General features: G+C 33.5%; 1 protein-coding gene across 4 annotated transcripts in view; it reads left to right on the forward strand.

Annotated features, from left to right (window-relative positions):
- Positions 1–19831, forward strand: part of Ten-a (Teneurin-a transmembrane protein) — a 1182291-nt gene that overhangs the window by 900213 nt on the left and 262247 nt on the right. For 2 of the 4 annotated variants that reach the window (XM_073974235.1, XM_073974236.1), the window contains one exon: positions 15620–15667. The exons of the other annotated variants lie outside the window; for them this stretch is intronic. In XM_073974235.1, the coding sequence (XP_073830336.1) occupies positions 15620–15667 (48 nt within the window). The remainder of the gene's footprint in view (positions 1–15619; positions 15668–19831) is intronic. 4 annotated transcript variants of the gene reach the window in all.

The raw sequence follows: 19831 nt of genomic DNA on the forward strand, positions 1-19831 counted from the left end.
CAAACATCAAAAATTCCTTGAAATTGTTTGCAAATAAAACGCTATTTTTTATTTATTTTTATCTTTGCATACTTAATTCATAGTATCACTTTCGTAACTAATCATATTTTGACCCCAACGATGGGTTTTTAAAACGTGTTTTTAACGAAGATTTTTATTACAGTGTTTTATTTAACTTGCTTTAGTGTCCGTTTAGTTCAAATCTGGCAACTCATTTTTTATCTTTTACAAAGTGGCAACCAACGTGCCTTAACACGAATTTAGTTACTTTATCCTTGAAAGCCAAATCGGAGTCAATAATAGGAAATACTTCATCTATAGTGGATGATTTTTTTCTTTGTAAGTATTATCACCATTTATACTACATTCTTTCTTTAGTTTTCATCACTCTAATATAAATCAAATTCCTTCCCAACTACCAATTTATTTTGAAATTGACAGTTAAACAAGAATCTGTCTACTTTACATTTGTCTCGAAGTATCAATAGATTTGACTACAATATACCTTTGAGAATCGTTGAAAGTTGTTTTTTGCATAACTAATGTTGAACAATTTGGCACATATACTCCAGAGGGTTTAAAAAACAAATGCCTTTCTTGCCATATTTTACTAGCATCAGCCTTTTATGCCACTAAGGAGAATACAATTCGTTCTTCTTCGAAAAATAAATGGCAATCAAAGCAACAACAATGGATCTTTTTCCAATAAAAGATATTACAAAGGAAAAAGCTGAGAAAAAAAACACAAATAAATGAAGGGACAAAATCGTTAATGTTAACAACACACGAAACAACAACCAAAGGAACAAGCATCAGCAGAAGCATCACCGCCAGCCAACATCGACAAGACAATCAATGTTATTTATTAGTTAAGAATACAAACAAGATACAGGCTAACATACCAACTTACATACAGAGATAGGTACGACCATTCGACGAAAGTAACAATGGCAAGAAATCTGCATTCAATTTGCTTATCAACAACGATGCCTTAAAAGAGGCGACAACAGGGACAACAAATAGGCAAATATCAAATGAAAATCACTTGTAAAATAGGTTACCACCCTGTGAATGACAATTTTGTTAAATGGGGCTCGAAGTAGCGACAACAAGAAAAAAAAAACAGTAAAAACATTAAGTTCGGCCAGGCCGAGCTTTTTATACCCTCCACCATAAAACATTATGAATTAAAATGGAATAATTAGTTTTATGTTAGATGCAAAAGTTGTTCGACCACGGATACCCCAAATGCCTAAATTAGGTTAAAAATTATCCAAAAATTTCATCAATCTCTTGGTGCCTTTTCGGTAGAGAAGAAATAAAAAATAATTTGGTCAAAAATTGTAGCTAAAATCCTCAAAATACAGAAAATCAGAGCTATAACTAAACATGGACCTATGTTGACGAATTTTGGTGGAAAAGTTTTGTTACCGCTGGAAACCTCAAGTGTCAAATTACAGCTAGTTCATTGAAAAATTTTAGCTAAAATCCTCAAACTACCGAAAATCGGGCGATACCGTTATATGGGGTCTATACCAAAACATGTACTTATGTTAAGGATTTTTAGTGGGGAAGTTTCGGGACCACTGAGAACCTAAAATGTCAAATTGCAGCTAGTTCGGGAAAAATTGTAGCTAAAATGCTCAAAACATCTTAAATCGGGAGGTACAACTATATGGAAGCTAGTTCGAATTTTGGTGGATCTATCTTGGCAAATTTTAGTGGAGAAGGTTTTTGGTCATTGAGTACCTCAAATGTCAAATTTCAGCTAATTCGACCAAAAAATGTAGCTAAAAGCCTTGAAACACTTTAGATCGGGGTACCCCCCCGTTATATGGGGCTTATACCTATCTCCATCATTTTTGGAGCAGTAGTTTTATGAACTTTTGAAATTGCAAGTGCCAATTTGGGTGGAAAATGTAGCTAAAATCCTAAAAATGGGGGTTACACCTATCTTGACAATTTTTAGTGGAGAAATTGCTTGCCCATTGGGAAAATCAAATGTCCAACTTCAACTAGTTCGGTCAAAATATGTAGGCAAAATCCTCAAAATATCTTAAATCGGGTGGTACCGTTATATCGGGGCTTTACCGAAACGTGGAACTATATTCGAATGTGACCAGCCTATGTAAAAAAGACACTTGGGTGCAAAGTTTTAGGGTTCTATCTTAATTACTGCGGATGCTAGAGTGTTTACAACCGACAGACATAGCTTTTCGTCTTAGAATTTTCCTAGAATTTATTCCTTATATGCTCGCAAATGATTAGTTCGATTTGTTACAAACAGAAAAACAAATTTAATTTACCCTCCATACTATGGTGGAGGGTATAATAAGCAGATTTCAAAAGAAAATCACTTGAAAAACTGGTTACCACCCTAAAAATGACAATTTTGGTTAACGAAGATTTTTATTTAATATTTTATAATGTGGCGGCCAACCTGGGGCATAAACAGGTGACAACAAGAAAAAAGTAAACAGATTTCAAATGAAAATCACTTGAAAAATTGGTTGCCACCCTACAAATGGCAATTTTGTTTAACGATGATTTTTTTAATATTTTATAAAGTGGTGCCTAATGTGGGGCTCAAACCCATCATAGCAAAAATCGAACACTAATACAAATGTTATGCATAATGCAATCGTTTAAAAAAACGACGCTTTTATGAACGATGCAAAATTTTAACGATCGTTTTATAATATTGACGATTTCGCAAACGTCTTAATGACCACGAGTACTGTAATGACTTTCAGAACAAAGCCCCTTTCTTTCTCTTGATGCTGAATTTAAACAATTTAAACCAATTTTAATATTTCATTTATTTCATTTGCACCAACTGCTACAACATAAGCGAACAAGTTTTTGCACCTTTAAAATTGCATTCAAATTAATTAGTTTTATTTCTAGTTATTCGCTCTTATTCACTCTCCCTCGTCCAACTAAAAGTATGCAACATTTTTATTTAAATATTCAGCATTTAAATTCAATTTAATGCCATGCATTTTATTCTACTGTATTTCTATGGTGGCATTTTTTTACTCTGCTTACCCTCCTTTGACCTAGTTTACGCTTAAAGGGGTTTGGACGGCTGGTTGGTGTGCTTAACGCAGCATTAACACATTTTGTTTGCTGTTCTGCTGTTTTTTGGTATAACTTTTAACAGCATTTACAAGCGTAAATTCTATAGAAGAAAAGCAGACGTACCGGGCCAGAGACTTAAAATTATACTCAAACTAACGTACAATACATACATATATACACTTATTGCAATTCACAATTTAGCCGTCGTTCGTCTGCTCTGCTGCTTGGGTTTTGTTTCGCCATGAAACAGCATTTTTCTTAAATTCTCATTTTTTATCCTTGAGAATGCTGGAAATAAATTTAATTAACAATATACAACTACAACAACAAAAAATAATATTTTTCTACATTACAGTTCAAAATAAAAGTATTTACGGTTTTTGCTTTTCAAGTGTCATCTAACACCAGAAGAGACAGGGTTAGAAAAAAAAAACATCATCCCATTAACAAAATGTGTTTTTTGTTGTCTGTTTTCTAAATAATAATAATAATGATAATAAGTATGAAAAAAAGGGTTTGGGGTGAGAACATTTTGTCAACGTTAGCAAAAATATTATTCTTCATAATAATAGCACAACATCCTTGCCCTAAGTTCTAGAAGATTAGATGAACGTGTGAGAGCAACAGAGGCCAGGGTGAAAATGTTTGCAACCAAAAAAGTACTTGAGTATGTTGCTGACTTTTTTCTGTTAGCGGTAGTTAACACGCCCAAATAATCAAGTATGTACTTTCAAGTATCTACCAGTGTGTGTATGTGCCAGTTTGTCTGTGTATTTGCAAGAGAGCGAACAAAACTGTAACACATCCAAAGAGCAAAAGTCAAGTGTTAAACATTGAACGTGCTACTACATGTTTTGCAGGCTTTTAGATAATATATGTATATATTTGTCCTTGTATAATATAAACTGAGAATATTAAATAAATGCATTAAAAAAATATTTAAGAAAAATAATATAAATTTATTTATTTTAAATTAAAACAAGTAAAAAGTATCCTGTGTGGATTGAAATACTTTTTTCCCAAAAAAAAAAAAAACGTATGTATTTAGGAGGTTTTCAAAATTTTGGGCGTATGAACCCACAAATGTATGGATGGGATTAAAGCTCAAAAATTTTTTGGGATATCGAAAGATAGAGCTTTTTTATCACACTAGCCTACGAAAACCTTCGATAAAAATGTCCAAAGGATCCTCGAATACGAGTAGACCTTCAACCACACAAAACTGTTGAACGCTTTTGTGGGTGGTACCACAAGGATTGGACAGACAGGGCCCAAATTTTAACATAAACTAAGTTTCGACAAAATTTAGAGATCCAAAGTTTGAACCAAATCGGTTGCTACGTCTATGAGAAATCGCCCGTACCATATTAGCGAATATTTTCGAACTCTTGTAAAGGAGGTACCGGAAGGAATGGACCTAAAAGCACTCCCTTCGAATTTCATATTATATTTGAAGAAATATTACAATATCCAAAGTGTGGACGAACGCAGTATGCTGCCATAGGGGGTTTTTACAACTTTCGGGCTTTTTTCGCAAGAAGTATGGACTTGCCCCTGAAACAAATTTTACTATCGTAATTGAGGCAGTGAATGCAAGTTGCTTCAACAAAAACTAAAGTGATTCTAGATCAGGTCTTAAAGTGAACTTATCCAACAGTTTACCACTACACACGATGTCATAAGTTTTTTTTTTTTTTGTAAATTACAGGCTATTTTGTTAGGAAGTATGAACTTGCCCCTGATGAAACTTATACCGTCGTATGGAGGACAGGGAATACAAGTTCTTACAATAAAAATCAAAGCGATTCGAGAGCAGGTCCTAAACTGAACTTTTCCGAAATTTTGTGTGGGAGGTACCCGAAAGTATGGACCGAATATAATCTAATTCTGGTAGAAGTTTTACGATGTGCAAAGTATGGACTAAATCGGTTAATTCCGTCAAGAGTTATCGAGCGCACAAATGTTTCGAACATTTCCGAACCTTTGTGGGGGAGGTACCGAAAGGAGTGGACCGATATAACCCATATTCGAATTTAAACTACGTTTGGAGAAAATATTACGAAAGCAAAATTTTGGACCGAATTGTTTGATCCGTTCGAGGGTTATCGTGCGCACCAGCCAGCCAGAAAGACAGACGGACGGTCATGCCTAAGTCGACTCCAAATTTTCTGAAACGAATTTCGTCAAAACGTACTTGAGGTCTACATCCGTTATTTCGATGAGAAAGAAAGATAGGGAGCCGGTGCCATATTTAAACACCTCGTTAAACACATGACCATCTGAGAGTCAGTAGATCAATCATAAGAAATTATATCGTGTGACAATTCGAAAAACAACACACATATAGAAAATATAGAAAACATAGAAAACAGAGTGTGAATTGACAAAACACAAAAACTGGACATCGGAATACTGAAGTCATAACAAATAGCCACACCACAATCTACTCCAATCGTTTAACAAATTTTTAAAGGCATTACCTCTCCGTATAACATATCAGGGCCTCTCTAAATGAACCCATGGTTCAACCTCATATCACAAATAATAGGTAGTTCGGTTAAGATATCGAAAATCAGGTTGACAATTTTTGGGGTAGACATTTTGTGACATGTGAGAACTTCAAATGTCGACGTGCAGGTAGTTCCGTTCATAATTCATTTAGCTTATATCCTTACAATTCCTAAAATTCTCACTAAAATCATGAAGTGCGATTATATGGGAGCTATACCAAAAGGTGGACCAATATAGCCCTATTGAAAAAAGACGCTCGGGTGCAAAAATATGGAGTTGTAGCTCAATTATTGCACACTGCAGAGCGATTACAGCAGACGGAAAGCACGGTGCGCCTTTACTAACTATAAATGGAAGGTGCTTACACCTGGTAAGTGCTTGCGGATTCTGAAACTACAATGTTCATAGATGAGAAAATCAAAAAACAAAAAAATCGCCTGAGAGCTTTTTAAATAAGCTGCGATCCAAGTTGTCATTTTTAGGGTTTTTTAGGTTTTCACGATTTTGCTTGAAACCGCAAGTTCTATCGAAATGGGATTAGAGAAAATGTTGTAGCAGTGAAAATTTTCTACAAGATTATCCTTAATCATATTTTCGTAGGTTTTACTGTTTTTGAGATATAGGAGTTCAAATTGGGACAATGCACTGACTGTATCGCCTCCTTATAAAACAATGTCATGCACGGTGCGCCTTAACTAACTTTGAATGAAAACTGGTTATACCTGGGAAGTTTTTGCGGATTTTGTAACAGTAATTTTCATAGATGAGAAAAATCAAAAAACAAAAGTAACACTGGAGGAGTTTTAAAATAAATCGCATTTTTATGTTTATTTTAGATTTTCGCAATTCTGCTTGGAAGTCGCAAGTTATATCCAAATGGGGCTAAAGAAAATAATGTAGCTGGAGGATTGACCGTTATGATTTGTTCCTAGGTTTTACCATTTTTGAGATATAGAAATGCAAGTCACATTTTTAGTATTTTTTTTAGATGCTCACGATTTGTTTGAAAATATTTTAGTTTTTTTTCAAAATGGGACTACAGAAAATCTTATAGCTGTGAAAATTGTCTACAAGATTAGCTTTCGTTTTTTTCTAGGTTGTACCATTTTTGAGGTATATAAATTTAAGTTGGGAAATTGCAGTCATGACATTGTTTTATAAGAAGACGATACAGTCAGTGAATTGTCCCAATTTAAACTCCTATATCTCAAAAATAGTAAAATCTACGAAAACATTATTAAGGACAATCTTGTAGAGAATTTTCACTGCTACAATATTTTCTTTAGTACCGTTTCCATAATACTTGTGGCTTCTCAGCAAAATCGTGAAAACCTAAAAAACTCTAAAGATATGAACTTGGACGGCGATTTATTTAAAAGGCGCTTTTTAAAGTTTCATCCACATCATCCAACCGGAAACACTAATTTCAATAAAATGTATGTTGAAGATTTTAAAAGTTTCTGACCGGCGGAACATAATACCGTTCTTACTTATTAGGACATTATTTTAATTAAAAAATAATTAAATCCTGTTATTTATTATTTTCCTTCATTGTTTTCTATATCCTAGAAATTTGTAAGTTACATTGGATGAAATTATTAACTGTGTGGGTTTCTTATATCATACTCTTCATATTTATTGTCCATTGGCATTATTTTACACTATGCAGTGTGCCTTTATCACTGTAAAAGTGTGTATATAAATCATTTTTAATGTGACTATAATTTAAAGCATCATCACAAAGAAAATTTATTATTGGCGTTTCAAGTTACTTTACTTTTTATTTCATTTTTCTCTTTTCTGCGTTTTTCTTATATTCTTCATTAAAACTTAAATGTCTGGCAGTGATATCGTTCGTAAATTCGTAGAAGTTAAGAAAAAAAAGCGGGCAAATGATATAGCCTTAAAAGACAAGTTATTTTGACTCATCTGTTGTGTAAAGGCCAAGCAGCATAAAGCAAAACCACAATACCAGTCACCCAACCTGACAACAAAGAGTATTATTACAGCCTGCCTGCCTGCCCAACTATGGCCCAGGCCAGGTAATATGTATAATAGCTGGCAAAGTGTCTGCCATTCTTTAATGTGAAAATAAGATTTACCTTTATCAACTTGAAAATAAATAATAAATAAAATAAAAAGCTTTTTTATATTTACTTACAACTTAAGCAAAATTGGGAGAGAGGGACTTAAAATAAATGTCGCATAAAAGACAAAGTGAAACAGAGTCTGGTCAAGCCAATTAAAGTGCTTTATTGGTTATAAATTGGTTTATGCTCGGATGTTGGCTCAGGCTCAATTCCCAGGAAGGTATGGCAAAGCCACACAAATCTACTTAAGTTCAATTTTGTTCTTCCCAACATATACAAACAGATATCAGCTGCCATTCGGTTTTTTTTCGTTAAAGTATTTGAGTATGTCATCATCATTATTATTGTTATTGTCATTATTTGCCAACATTAACACATAAACTTTTAACTGTGTATAACGTTTACGACCGGCTTATATGATTGTTCTTAATGTTGTTTTGTTTTCAAGTAGAATCAATACCATCCTACATACGTACATTGATAACAAATACCAATACACGTGCGTAAAGCTCATTTACTTAAGCATTTTTGGTTTTTTTGTTATGTTTCAACAGAAATTTGTATTCGAGCATGAACACGCAAATGCCTAAGGAAACAACTTTGTTACAGATTTTTGTTTTTTTGCTTTTGTGCAAAGAAACATAAACCAAAGAAATTAAACAAAAAAAAGAAGAATAAAGTCTGTAAAGTAGAGTGGAAGGAGTCGAAAAAGTTGTTAATACTAATGACATTGTGTCATTGATTTTTTTTTGCTCTTAACGACCTGCATACTTTAAGAAGATGATGAAAGAAGAAAGGAATAAGGAATTGTTTTTTGTCAGAAATCGAAAATGTGGATAGGTATACAAAGGATACCAAAAAGAATTTAAGGTAAAAATTTAAAGCGAGGATTGGAATTCTTCTTTCTATAACCTCCGCCATAGTGTGAAGGGTATATTAAGTTTGATTTTCCGTTTGTAATGCATTGGTATAATCATTTGCGGCCCTATAAAGTATATATCGCACCTGTTTAACAAAAGGGTCTTCTTCTTTATTTGCCATTCCGTATTCGGGTTTTAGCGATCATACAATTACATAATGATAATTTGGTATATTTAACAAATCAGTTTATTAATTTATATATAGGTTTCTGTTTTTGGCGGCATTCAGAAGAGTTCTTTCATTATGGTGTCCAGTCCAGTCTTGAATGTTTTTGAGCCATGATGTTTCCCGTCGCCCTCTCGGGTAGTAACTCAAATTTTTTTATTTTTTAGTAGAGACAAAAAACTGTTGATACATAATTAGTTATTCTGAAAACATGAAGAGTGAAATAAAGACAATTTCAGATTGGCACCTTCAGATTTATTGATTCAAAATACTTCAATAATGGGTAGAAAACTTACGACTAACAATAGTTCGTAAAATTAGTTAGCATATTATTTATGTGAATAATACGTACATAAGTTGCATCAAGTATACAACATATTCTTAACACTAGGTCATTAACATTAAAAATTTATTAAAAATTAGCCAAAAAAGTGAAATAAAGGCATTTATGAGAAACGAGTAGATAAAATAATGGGAAATTTTTAAAATGGATGGAGTGGATGAATTATTTTTAAGTAAAAAGTGAAATTTTCAAAATTTTTTCTTGAACATGTACGATATATTCTTAATTAGGGTGACATTTTGAGTCGGTCTATGCATATCAGTATTTTTTCCGTAGGCAGGTCAAGTTCGTATATGGGCTATATCGACCCACGTTTTGTTGTAACCCCCATATACCACCCGATTTTCGCTATTTTGAGAATTTTAACAAAATTTTATAACCGAACTACCTTTAATTTGACATTTGTGGTTCCCAGTGGTCACACAATTTATCCATCAAAAATGGCCACCATTGATCCGTGTTTTGGTATAACTCGAACATAACAGCACCTCCGTATTTTCAGGGTTTTCGTTAAATTCTTTACCCAACTACCTGTAATGTGGCATTTGAGATTCTCAGATATCGCAAAATTTCTACACCAAACATTTTAGATATATGCCAATTTGTCGTTATAACCTCCATATATTAATACCTCCCGATTTTAGGAAGTTTTTTGGGGGTTGAGCTATATTTGTTGACCGAACTATTTGTAATTTAACAGTTGAGGTTCCCTCCCAGTGGTCATAAAACTTCTCCAACAAAAATTGTCAAAATTCATAGGTCCATTTTAATACGTGCAAAATGTGCCTAATCGAAATAATGGTTTTGGACCTCAAGTATGTTTGGACGAAATCCGTTTCATGTCCGTCCGTCCGTCTGCTGTCTGTCTGGAGCGCACGATAACTCTCGAACCGATTTTCCGGTCCAAAAATTGGCCTTTGTACTATTTTGTTCAAACTTAGTTTAAGTTCGAAGGTAGGCCATATCGGTACACTTCCTCAGGTACCTCTCCTACAAAAGTTCAAAAATGTTCGGAAAATTTGTGTGCACGATAACTCTTGCAGCGATTTGGTCCATACTTACACATCCTAATATATTTTTATTTACTTAATTATCTTTTGAGTTGAGCTGTTTAGACCTAAGAGATACATTGAAAAAGTAGGAGTCTACGTTTCACGGGTGGTTAGTTTGCTTTCGTCAGTCACAATAATAACATCCTAATATGCCTGAAGATCGGGTACAACAAATTCGGTCCACACTTTGGATCTCCTAGTATTTTGTCCAAATTTAGCTTAACTCCTAAATTGCCCCAAACAAGGTCCTCTCCTTAGGGTACCTCCCCCATAAAAGATCCGCATTTGTGCCTTAGTACAGTTTAGGGCCTGTTCGAAGATTTTCCGTGGACAAATCCATGATTCCTGGCATACTTGCCCAAAAGTTATACGATGACCATTTCCATAATGGACTATGTCGGTCCATTTCTTCAAGTACCTCCTCCGCAACACTTTAATCATAATCCACATTTTTGTCGGCAAATTTCAAGTGTCCAAAAAGGGCAAACAATTCCGAAAAGACGGTAGATGAAAGTTTCAATTCACGTAGGTTGAGGGTATATCTCTGCACGGTGTGCCTTAACCAAATTTAAATGGAAGGTGCTTACACCTGGGAAGTTTTTGCAGATTCCGAAACTACAATGCTCATAGATGAGAAATATCAAGAAACAAAAAAATTCGCCGGAGGGATTTTCAAATAAATCGCGATTTAAGTTCACATTTTTAGGGGTACTTTAGGTTTTCGCGCTTTGGTTGGAAACCGCGAGTCCTATGTAAATGGGCATAAAGAAAATGTTGTAGCTGTAAAAATTCTCCACAAGAGTGGCCTTTATCATATTTTCGTAGGTTTTACCGTTTTTGAGATATAGAAGTTGAAATTGAGACAATGCACTGACTGTATCGCCTCCTTATAAAACAATAGCATGCTTAGTGCGCCTTAACTAACTTTTGATGAAAACCGCTTACACATGGGAAGATTTGGCGGATTCTGAAACATCAATGCTCATATATAAGAAAAATGCTCATATATCAGAAAAACCGCCGGAGGGATTTTTAAATAATACGCGATCAAGATTCACAATTTTAGGGTTTTTTTAGGTTTTCACGATTTTGCTTGGAAACCGCAAGTCGTATCGAAATGAGTCTAAAGAAAATGTTGTAGCTGTGAAAGTTCTCTACAAGTCTGACCTTTAGGTTTTTTCGTAGGTTTTACCATTTTTGAGATATAGAGGTTCAGTTCAAATTTTTAGGTTTTTATCTTAAGTCTTCAAGATTTTGCTTGGAAACCGCAAGTCATATCAAAATGGGACTAAAGAAAATCTACATCTCTACAAGATTGGATGATTTATTTTTTCCTAGGTTGTACCATTTTCAACATACATAAGTTTAATTTGGGATATTGCAGTAATGACATTGTTTAATAAGGAGGCGATACAGTCAGTGCATTGTCTCAATTTCAACTTCTATATCTCAAAAACGGCAAAACCTACGAAAACATCATAAAGGCCACTCTTGTGGAGAATTTTTACAGTTCTTCAGGCCCATTTACATAGGACTCGCAATTTCCAAGCAAACTCGTAAAAACCTAAAGAACCCCTAAAAATGTGAACTTAAATCGCGATTTATTTGAAAATACACCTGTCAATTTTTTTTGTTTCTCGATATTTCTCATCTATGAGCATTGTAGTTCCAGAATCTGCAAAAACTTCCCAGGTGTAAGCACCTTCCATTTAAAAATAGTTAAGGCGCACCGTGTCTGTCGACAAAGCCGACTGATACTTTTTTACTTGTTTGGTATAGAAATATTGAAAATGTATTGAATATATAAGGTTACTGTAATTTATGTTGCCCCTTGTATAGATATGGACAGTTGCAGAGAGTTGTGTATACATTAGGGCGGTCCAAAAAACGATAATGTTTTTAAACGCCTACCCTCAAAATGTTTTCCATTTGACCCATAAACCTTATATATGACATTTTATGGCAATTGGTTAACGTTAATCCGTGCCACCAGAGGGATCTATGTTTCCGTAGTAAATAGTATGGGGCCGTAGGTACATTTTCAAGAAAATTCTCTAAAATCCGCATTTATGGTCCAATCAATGAAAAAATTTTTACCAGTTCATTGTTGTGGCTAAAAACGATTCCTAGAAAAACTTGTGAAAATCCGATGGGCTGATTTTAGGTATCTTTGGCCCTATATAGCTATATCGAAATATGATCCAATTTTCACGATTTTTTTTGTAGGATTCGTAGTCTCATCAATGAACTGTTAAAAAATTGTCATCGATTGGGCATATTCTAACCGTTTTCGAATTGACATGACCCTATTTTCTACAAAAATAGTAAACTTTATACGATACATACTAATATATGTATGTATAAAACAGAGAGTCTCGTTACAATTTATCAAAATGCTGCATCAGAACTTTGCTTGATTTGACTTATTTCAGGCCTTTATACATTTGTTTAATTATTTATTACTATTTAATTCTTTCCCTCGTCATACGTATAAAATTTCCATAATAGTTATGAAAACTTCTCAAACTTAAAATTATTTATTCATTTAATATAAAACAAAAAGCATACACGTGTATGGGGAATTAATGTATATACATAAATATAAATTTTATATATATGTTTAAATGTTTAGTTATTTCTACACAACAAACACACATAACAACAGACCGACGTATGCATAAAAAGGACAATAAAATCGTATGTCAAAACAAGACAAAATTGCACACATACATACCGACTTTTCTTGCCAGAGGTAAAACATGAAAAACAGAAGTTTTAAAAATATACCGTAAAATCATGGCAAAAGGAAAAAGGTGGATACACAAATAACATTAAACATACTTCAAGAACATTGTTTGTGCATGTGTCTGGATCGACATACATGTGTCAAACAAAGAGCAAAAAATATTTTCAATTAAATTGCATGTTATAAGTATGTATATTTACCATGCAAACACACAAAACCCAATGTCTGGGACAAAAAAGGATGTTTTGTGACAAGTTTTTCGTTGGAGGCCAACATTTTTTGGTAGATTAGGATGGTATGTTAAAGAATATTAGATTAAGAATTTTATAAATTCCATACTAAAATCTCTATTTGGAATATTGTATAATGGTCCTGTTAAAATTGTATACATATTTATTATTTTGTTGTTTTTTTTTAATATAGCCACATTGTTGTTTTACAATTTTTATTTATTAGTGGAGAAAATTTGACATTATTCGCAAAAGGGGTAAGGCAGGGATTACAATTGTTTTGGATTTCGCCACAGGACCTTAACAGTTACTTTGTTACTATCTTAACGTCTTTTTTTTTTTTTTTTTTTTTTTGAATGACTTCATCAACATTTTCACCCTATATTTATAAGAAATATATTTGTAGAAAAAAGTTAAAAAAAAAAATAATAAAAATTAAAAAAAAAATAAAAATTAAAAAAAAAACAGTAAAAACGTGTTAAGTTTCTTTTTATACCCTCAATTTTCCTTCCTGTCCACAATTTTATGTGGAGATATTTTGTGATCACCGAAACCTAAATACCTATATAAAGTCAGAGAATATATCAAAAAATTTCTTCAATCGGGCGCCGCCTTTAAGTGGGGGCTATATCAAATGTCAAATAAGAGGTAGTTCGCTCAAGAAGTAGTTAAAATTCTCAAAATACAAAAAATCGGGAGGTACCATTATATGGGGGCTATACCGAAGCATGGTCCTATGTTCACAATTATTTGTGGAGATGTTTTGTGACCTCAAGGAATCTCAAACGTAAAAGTACAGGCAGATCTTTAAAACAATTTTGTTAAAGCCCTTAAAATACCGAAAATCAGGAGGTACCAATATATGGGGGCTACACCGATACATGGAACCATGTTGACAATTTTTGATGGAGATATTTTGTAACAACTGGGAGCTTTAAATGTCAAATTGCAGGTACTTCTGTCTAAAAAGTTAGCTACAATCCTCAAAATACCGAAAATATGGAGGAACCCCTATATGGGGGCTATACCAAAACAAGGAGCAATGTTAAAAACTTTTTGTGGATAAATTTTGTGGCCACTGGGATCCTCAAATATAACATTATAGATAGTTGGTTCTACAAATGTAGCTAAAATCGTGAGCTATAGTTATATGGGGATATACCAAAACATAGACCTATATTGACAATTTTTGGCTTAGAGTTGCAGCTAGTTCGGTTAAATATGAGGGCTGTGCCAAAACATGGACCTACGTTGACAATTTTTGGTGTAGCAGTTTTGCAACACTGGGAACCTGAAATGTTAAATTACAGGTAGCTTGGTCAAAACATAGAGCTAAAATTCTCAAAATACCGAAAATATGCAGTTACTGTTTTATGGGGGCTATACCGAATCATGGACCTATGTTGAAATTTTTACAGTGATAATTGGGGCTATATCGATACATGGGCCAATGTTGAAAATTGTTTGTAAAGAAGTTTCGTGTTTGAGGAAACCTCAAATGTCAAGTTACGGTTGGTTCAGTGTAAAAAAATGTAGCTAAAACCCTTAAAATACCGAAAAATGGGGACGTACCGTTATATATGAGCCATACCTAAACATGGACCTATGTTGAAAATTTTTTGATAAGAAGTTTCATGACTGTAGGGAACCACAAATGTCTTATTGCGGTTAGATCAGATAAAAAATGTAGCCGAAACCCTCAAAATGTCGAAAATCGGGAGGTATATGGGAGCTATAGCAAAACATATTTAGTGAAGACGATTCATAGCTCCAGGGAACCTCAACTGTCAAATTACGGGTAGTTCTGGCAACAAAATTTAGCTGAAACCCTAAAACTACCGAAAATCGGGAGGTACCGTTATATGGGGCTATATCCAAACATGGACCTAAGATGACAATATTTGGCGGAGAAGTGTGGTGACCACTTTAAACTTCAAAAGTCAAATTATTTTTACCTAAAATCCTCAAAAAACCGAATATCGGGAGGTACCATTATATGGGGGCTGTACCAAAACGTTAACCTACGTTGCAAATGTTTGGCAGAGTAGTTTTGTGACAACTGGGATGCTCAAGCGTCAATTGCAGGTAGTTTGGTAAAAAAAGTTGCTAAAATCCTCAAAATACCGAAAATCGGGAGGTAGGCCGATACAGCCCATCTTCGAACTTGACCTGCCTATGGAAAAAAATTCTTGGCTCAAAAATATAGCGCTGTAACTCAATTTTTGTGTACGCTAGAGTGATTACAACAGACGGACAGACGAACATGGCAATATCGACTCAGAATTTTATCCTAATCAAGAATTTTTAAACTTTATATGGTCGCAAAAAACAAACAAAACTTAATATACCCTCCACACTATGCTGGAGGTTATAATTAAAAAAATAAATTATTATTTTCAAAACTTGTTATTTCCATTTTCTTTTCATACTATTCTGTTATTAATTATATTTATAAAATTCTTATTCTGGTTTACTTGCAGGTATGTTTCAACCATACACAGCTCTATTGATCAAAATCAATATCACACGTAAGTTAAATTATTATTTCTAAATATTTTTAAACACAAACAAAATAGCGTTTAGTGGAACTGTAGTATTAAGTCATAAGGACGGATACACTTGCGAAGGATGTCATATGCGGTTACGTCATTGTCTGTAAAGGAATAAAGAACAAGTACGACCTAAATTAAATGTTATTCTGGAAATTCTTTATGATTTTTCTATACCATTTTCAACTCTAATTCAGAAAATAGCAGTTGTAATTCAGAAATTCCATTTAAAATTCAGATATTTTATTTTTAATTCAGAAATTCCATTTGAAATTCAGAAATTCCATTTAAAATTCAGATATTCCATATCAAATTCAGAATATATCATTTGCATTTCAGATTTTCCATTTGAAATTCAGAAATTCCATTTGAAATTCAGATATTTCATTTGAAATTCAGTTATTTCATTAGAAATTCAGAATTACTTTATAACGCTAGCATGTCTCTCTGTAAAACACATCATATTTAAATTATGTTTCATGAATTGATTATTTTCTGAAAAATAATTGAAGGGTTCTGAATTTCAAATGAAATATTCTGAATTTCAAATATAATTTGTGAATATCAAATGGAATATCTGACTTACAAATAAACTATCTGTAGTGCGATTCTCTAACTCATTTTTTAATTTACCGACAAAAATCGATAAAATTAAAACGCAAAATTATGAATGAAAAGTTTAAATAAAAGTTGACAACACTCTTGCAATCGGTAAAACTTTACGACTACTTTCTTTTGGTCGCTAATTTACCGAATATTATCTTTAATTGCCGAAATTATAAGCATTTTAATTTTACCGACATTTGTCGTTAACTCAAAAAATGAGTTAGAGAATCGCACTACTGAATTTCAAATGGAATATCTGAATTACAAATAAAATATCTGAACTTCAAATGGAATATCTGAAATACAAATAAAATATCTGAATTTTAAATAGAATTTCTGAATTACAAATAAAATATCAGAATTTCAATAGAAATTCTGAATTACAAATAAAATATCTGAATTTCAAATGGAAATTCTGATTTACAAATAAAATATCTGAATTTCAAATGGAATTTCTGAATTACTACTGGTATTTTCGGAATTACAGTTGAAAATGGTGTAGAAATGTCTTAATCGAATGTGTAATACCCTCTACCACTACCACTGTAAATAAGTTTTTTTACTGATCAATATTTTTTTAGGGAGATACAACTCTGTCCTACAAAATCGACACAATTTGTATTAATTAATCTCCCTCTAAATCCACTACATTATCGTGGGAATTTTATTCAATACTCGAAATATATTTTGCCTATTTTGCCTGTTGATGTGGTCACTGAATACCATTAACGGATTATCTGCCCATATGGTCCCAAGCGTTCACTTGAAGCGAATGATAAAAAACCCAACTTTAGTCATTTCCCTTTAATTTTTCAATTTTTATACCCTCCACCATAGGATGGGGGTATATTAAGTTTGTCACTACGTTTGTAACTACTCGAAATAATCATTGTAGACCCCACAAAGTATATATATTCTTGATCAGCGTGCAATTCTACATCGATATAGTCATGTCCGTCCGTCTGTCCGTCTGTGGAAATCACTCTAGCGTCCGAACGGATTGACGTAGGTTGACGAAATTTTGGTGTCTGCTGAGGCCAAAAAATATTCCTACCAAAGTTGGGTTATATAGGTCCACGTTTTGGTATAGCCCCCATATAAGGCCCCATATAAAGTACGCGTCATATTAATATATTTTGAATGTATTAGACCCATTTGACCACAGAATTGGTTGTAGTTTGGTATTTTGTGTCTTCAGAGGCCAGAAAACATTCCTACCAAAGTTGGGTTATATAGGTCCACGTTTTGGTATAGCCCCCACATAAGGCCCCTTATAAAGTACGCGTCATTTTAATATATTTTGAATGTATTAGACCCATTTGACCAAAGAATCGGTTGTAACTTTGTATTTTGTGTTTCCAGAGGCTAAGAAACATAAAAAAAATACCATAAAATGTTTATATTGGTCCACGTGTTGATATAGCCCCCATAATACAATATCTCCCGATTTTCGATATTTTGAACGTTTTAGCCTCATTATCACTCCGAGATGGCTGAAATTTGGTATTTAGTCTTCTTTAGGCGTATAAAATTTTCCCCCAGAAATTTGTAGGTATAGGTTCACGCCATCATATAGCCCCCATAGAACGGTACCTTCCGGATTTCGGTATTTTGAAGGTTGTGGCCACATTAATCCACCGAAATGGCTGAATGTGGTGGAGGGTATAAAAAGTTCGGCCCGACCGAACATAACGCTTTTCTTACTTGTTTTGTTTGTTAGTGTAAAAAATGCACAAGTTCTAACAAAAAAAATTTCCAATTAAAACATTTTTATTTTTGTCCAACAAAAACTTCTTCTAGTAGGTCAGTTACCCAGGTATTTTCTGCAATAAGTCCTCTGAGAATTTGTAACATTTCAAATTCTTTTTAATAACTTTTGGTGTGCCTCCCCCACTTCCCTTTTCTACCAAAACCTTACCTACCACCATTTCATTTTCTATGCAAAATGTTCCATTTAACATTAAACTTGTCTTTACTTCCTAGAGCCTTTTTGTGAGCTGTGGTATACAGCAAATAGAGGGGAGAGAGAGAAATGCAATTTGTATACATTATGCAAAATATACAAAACTCTTTTAAGTGGTTTATTTGGAAAATTTGCAATACAATGAGTCGTGGCAGTGGTATTGGCCATAATGGGTGGGGTTTGTTCGTTCGTTCGGCCTGATAGAAAGTTGTGCGTGCAAATAGGAATAAATGCTCTTGTCAAAGAAAGGGGTTTTTTGTGTGTGAGCAATTAACAGAAAAGGGGCCAACATAGAAGTCAAAAGCATACTTTGGGGCCTTGTGTATCACTTTTTCCACCCTAGTATATTTCTTTATAATTTCTCTGGTTGAGCGTTTTAAATGTATGTGTCTGTGTTCGTTCGTACATTTCTATGTATTATTTAACATAATACAACCATTTGTCATGCAATTATGGCAGTTAAACATTTCCCTAAAGACTAGTTTTAAAAAAACAAAAAATAAAACAAAACGTGTTTCAATGAACGTTTAACAATCAACACCCCAGTTATGTTTGAAAGGAGAGACAGAGTCGGTGGCTTAAAAAAATGTTCCCCCTTTTTCTTTAAGGTCTATGGCCTGTTTTAATACAAATTCTTGTGACTGTATTTAACTTTAATCTCAAAGTTTTTATCATTATTTGAAACAAAAAGGGTTCCAATTCCAGGATTTGAGGTAAAGTAACAGAATGTAATTGTCGATAGAAAGGACACTAACGGTGCTCTTGAAGCAACTTTATATGGAATGTGCTTACACCTTGGAAGTTTTTGCGGATTCTGAAACTACAATGTTCATAGATAAGAAGAATCAAAAAATAAAAAAAATCGCCTGAGCGCTTCTTAAATAAATCGCGACATTTTAAGGGGTTTTAGGGTTTCACGATTTTGCTTGGAAACCGCATGTCCTATTGAAATGGGACTAAAGAAAATGTTGTAGCTATGGAAATTCTCTACACGATTGACCTTTACGATAATTTCGTAGGTTTTACCGTTCTACAGATATAGAATTTCAAATTGGGACAATGCATTGACCGATCGCCTCCTTATATATAACTATACCGCGGTCAAAAAACTTCTTCATATTAAATTGTGGTCGGCATTGGTACTTACGTAACAGAAAGAAAATTAATTATTCCATATACATAAGTTCAAAATATTTTGTTGCGGAGGGTATAACAAAAGTTCGACCCGAACTTATCGGTTTTTTAACTGTTAAAATATAACAAAACAACAAAAGTGAATATTATATTTGATATGGTTCTATAAATAAGTCTTCATAGTTTAGTTTGGCTTCATAGGAGTCGCGTACATATCGTATTTGTGTAATATACGGACGTTCAAAGAGAGTTTGTTTTGATAGAAAGGTTGATATTTTTATACATCTTGCCTGAAATTAGTTAGTGTTCTTATATGCCCACGTGCTTTGTTCAAAAATGTCCATGCATAAACCGTATTTTATTGTTGGGCGTGTCTCCTCCTTACATCTCCTTTCCATCTTCCACCACGTAACTTATGACCTTTTGTACATTTTACAGCT

Source organism: Musca autumnalis, unplaced genomic scaffold, assembly GCF_047663935.1.
Source record: "Musca autumnalis isolate F117 unplaced genomic scaffold, ASM4766393v1 scaffold_3, whole genome shotgun sequence".
Lineage (NCBI taxonomy): Eukaryota > Metazoa > Arthropoda > Insecta > Diptera > Muscidae > Musca > Musca autumnalis.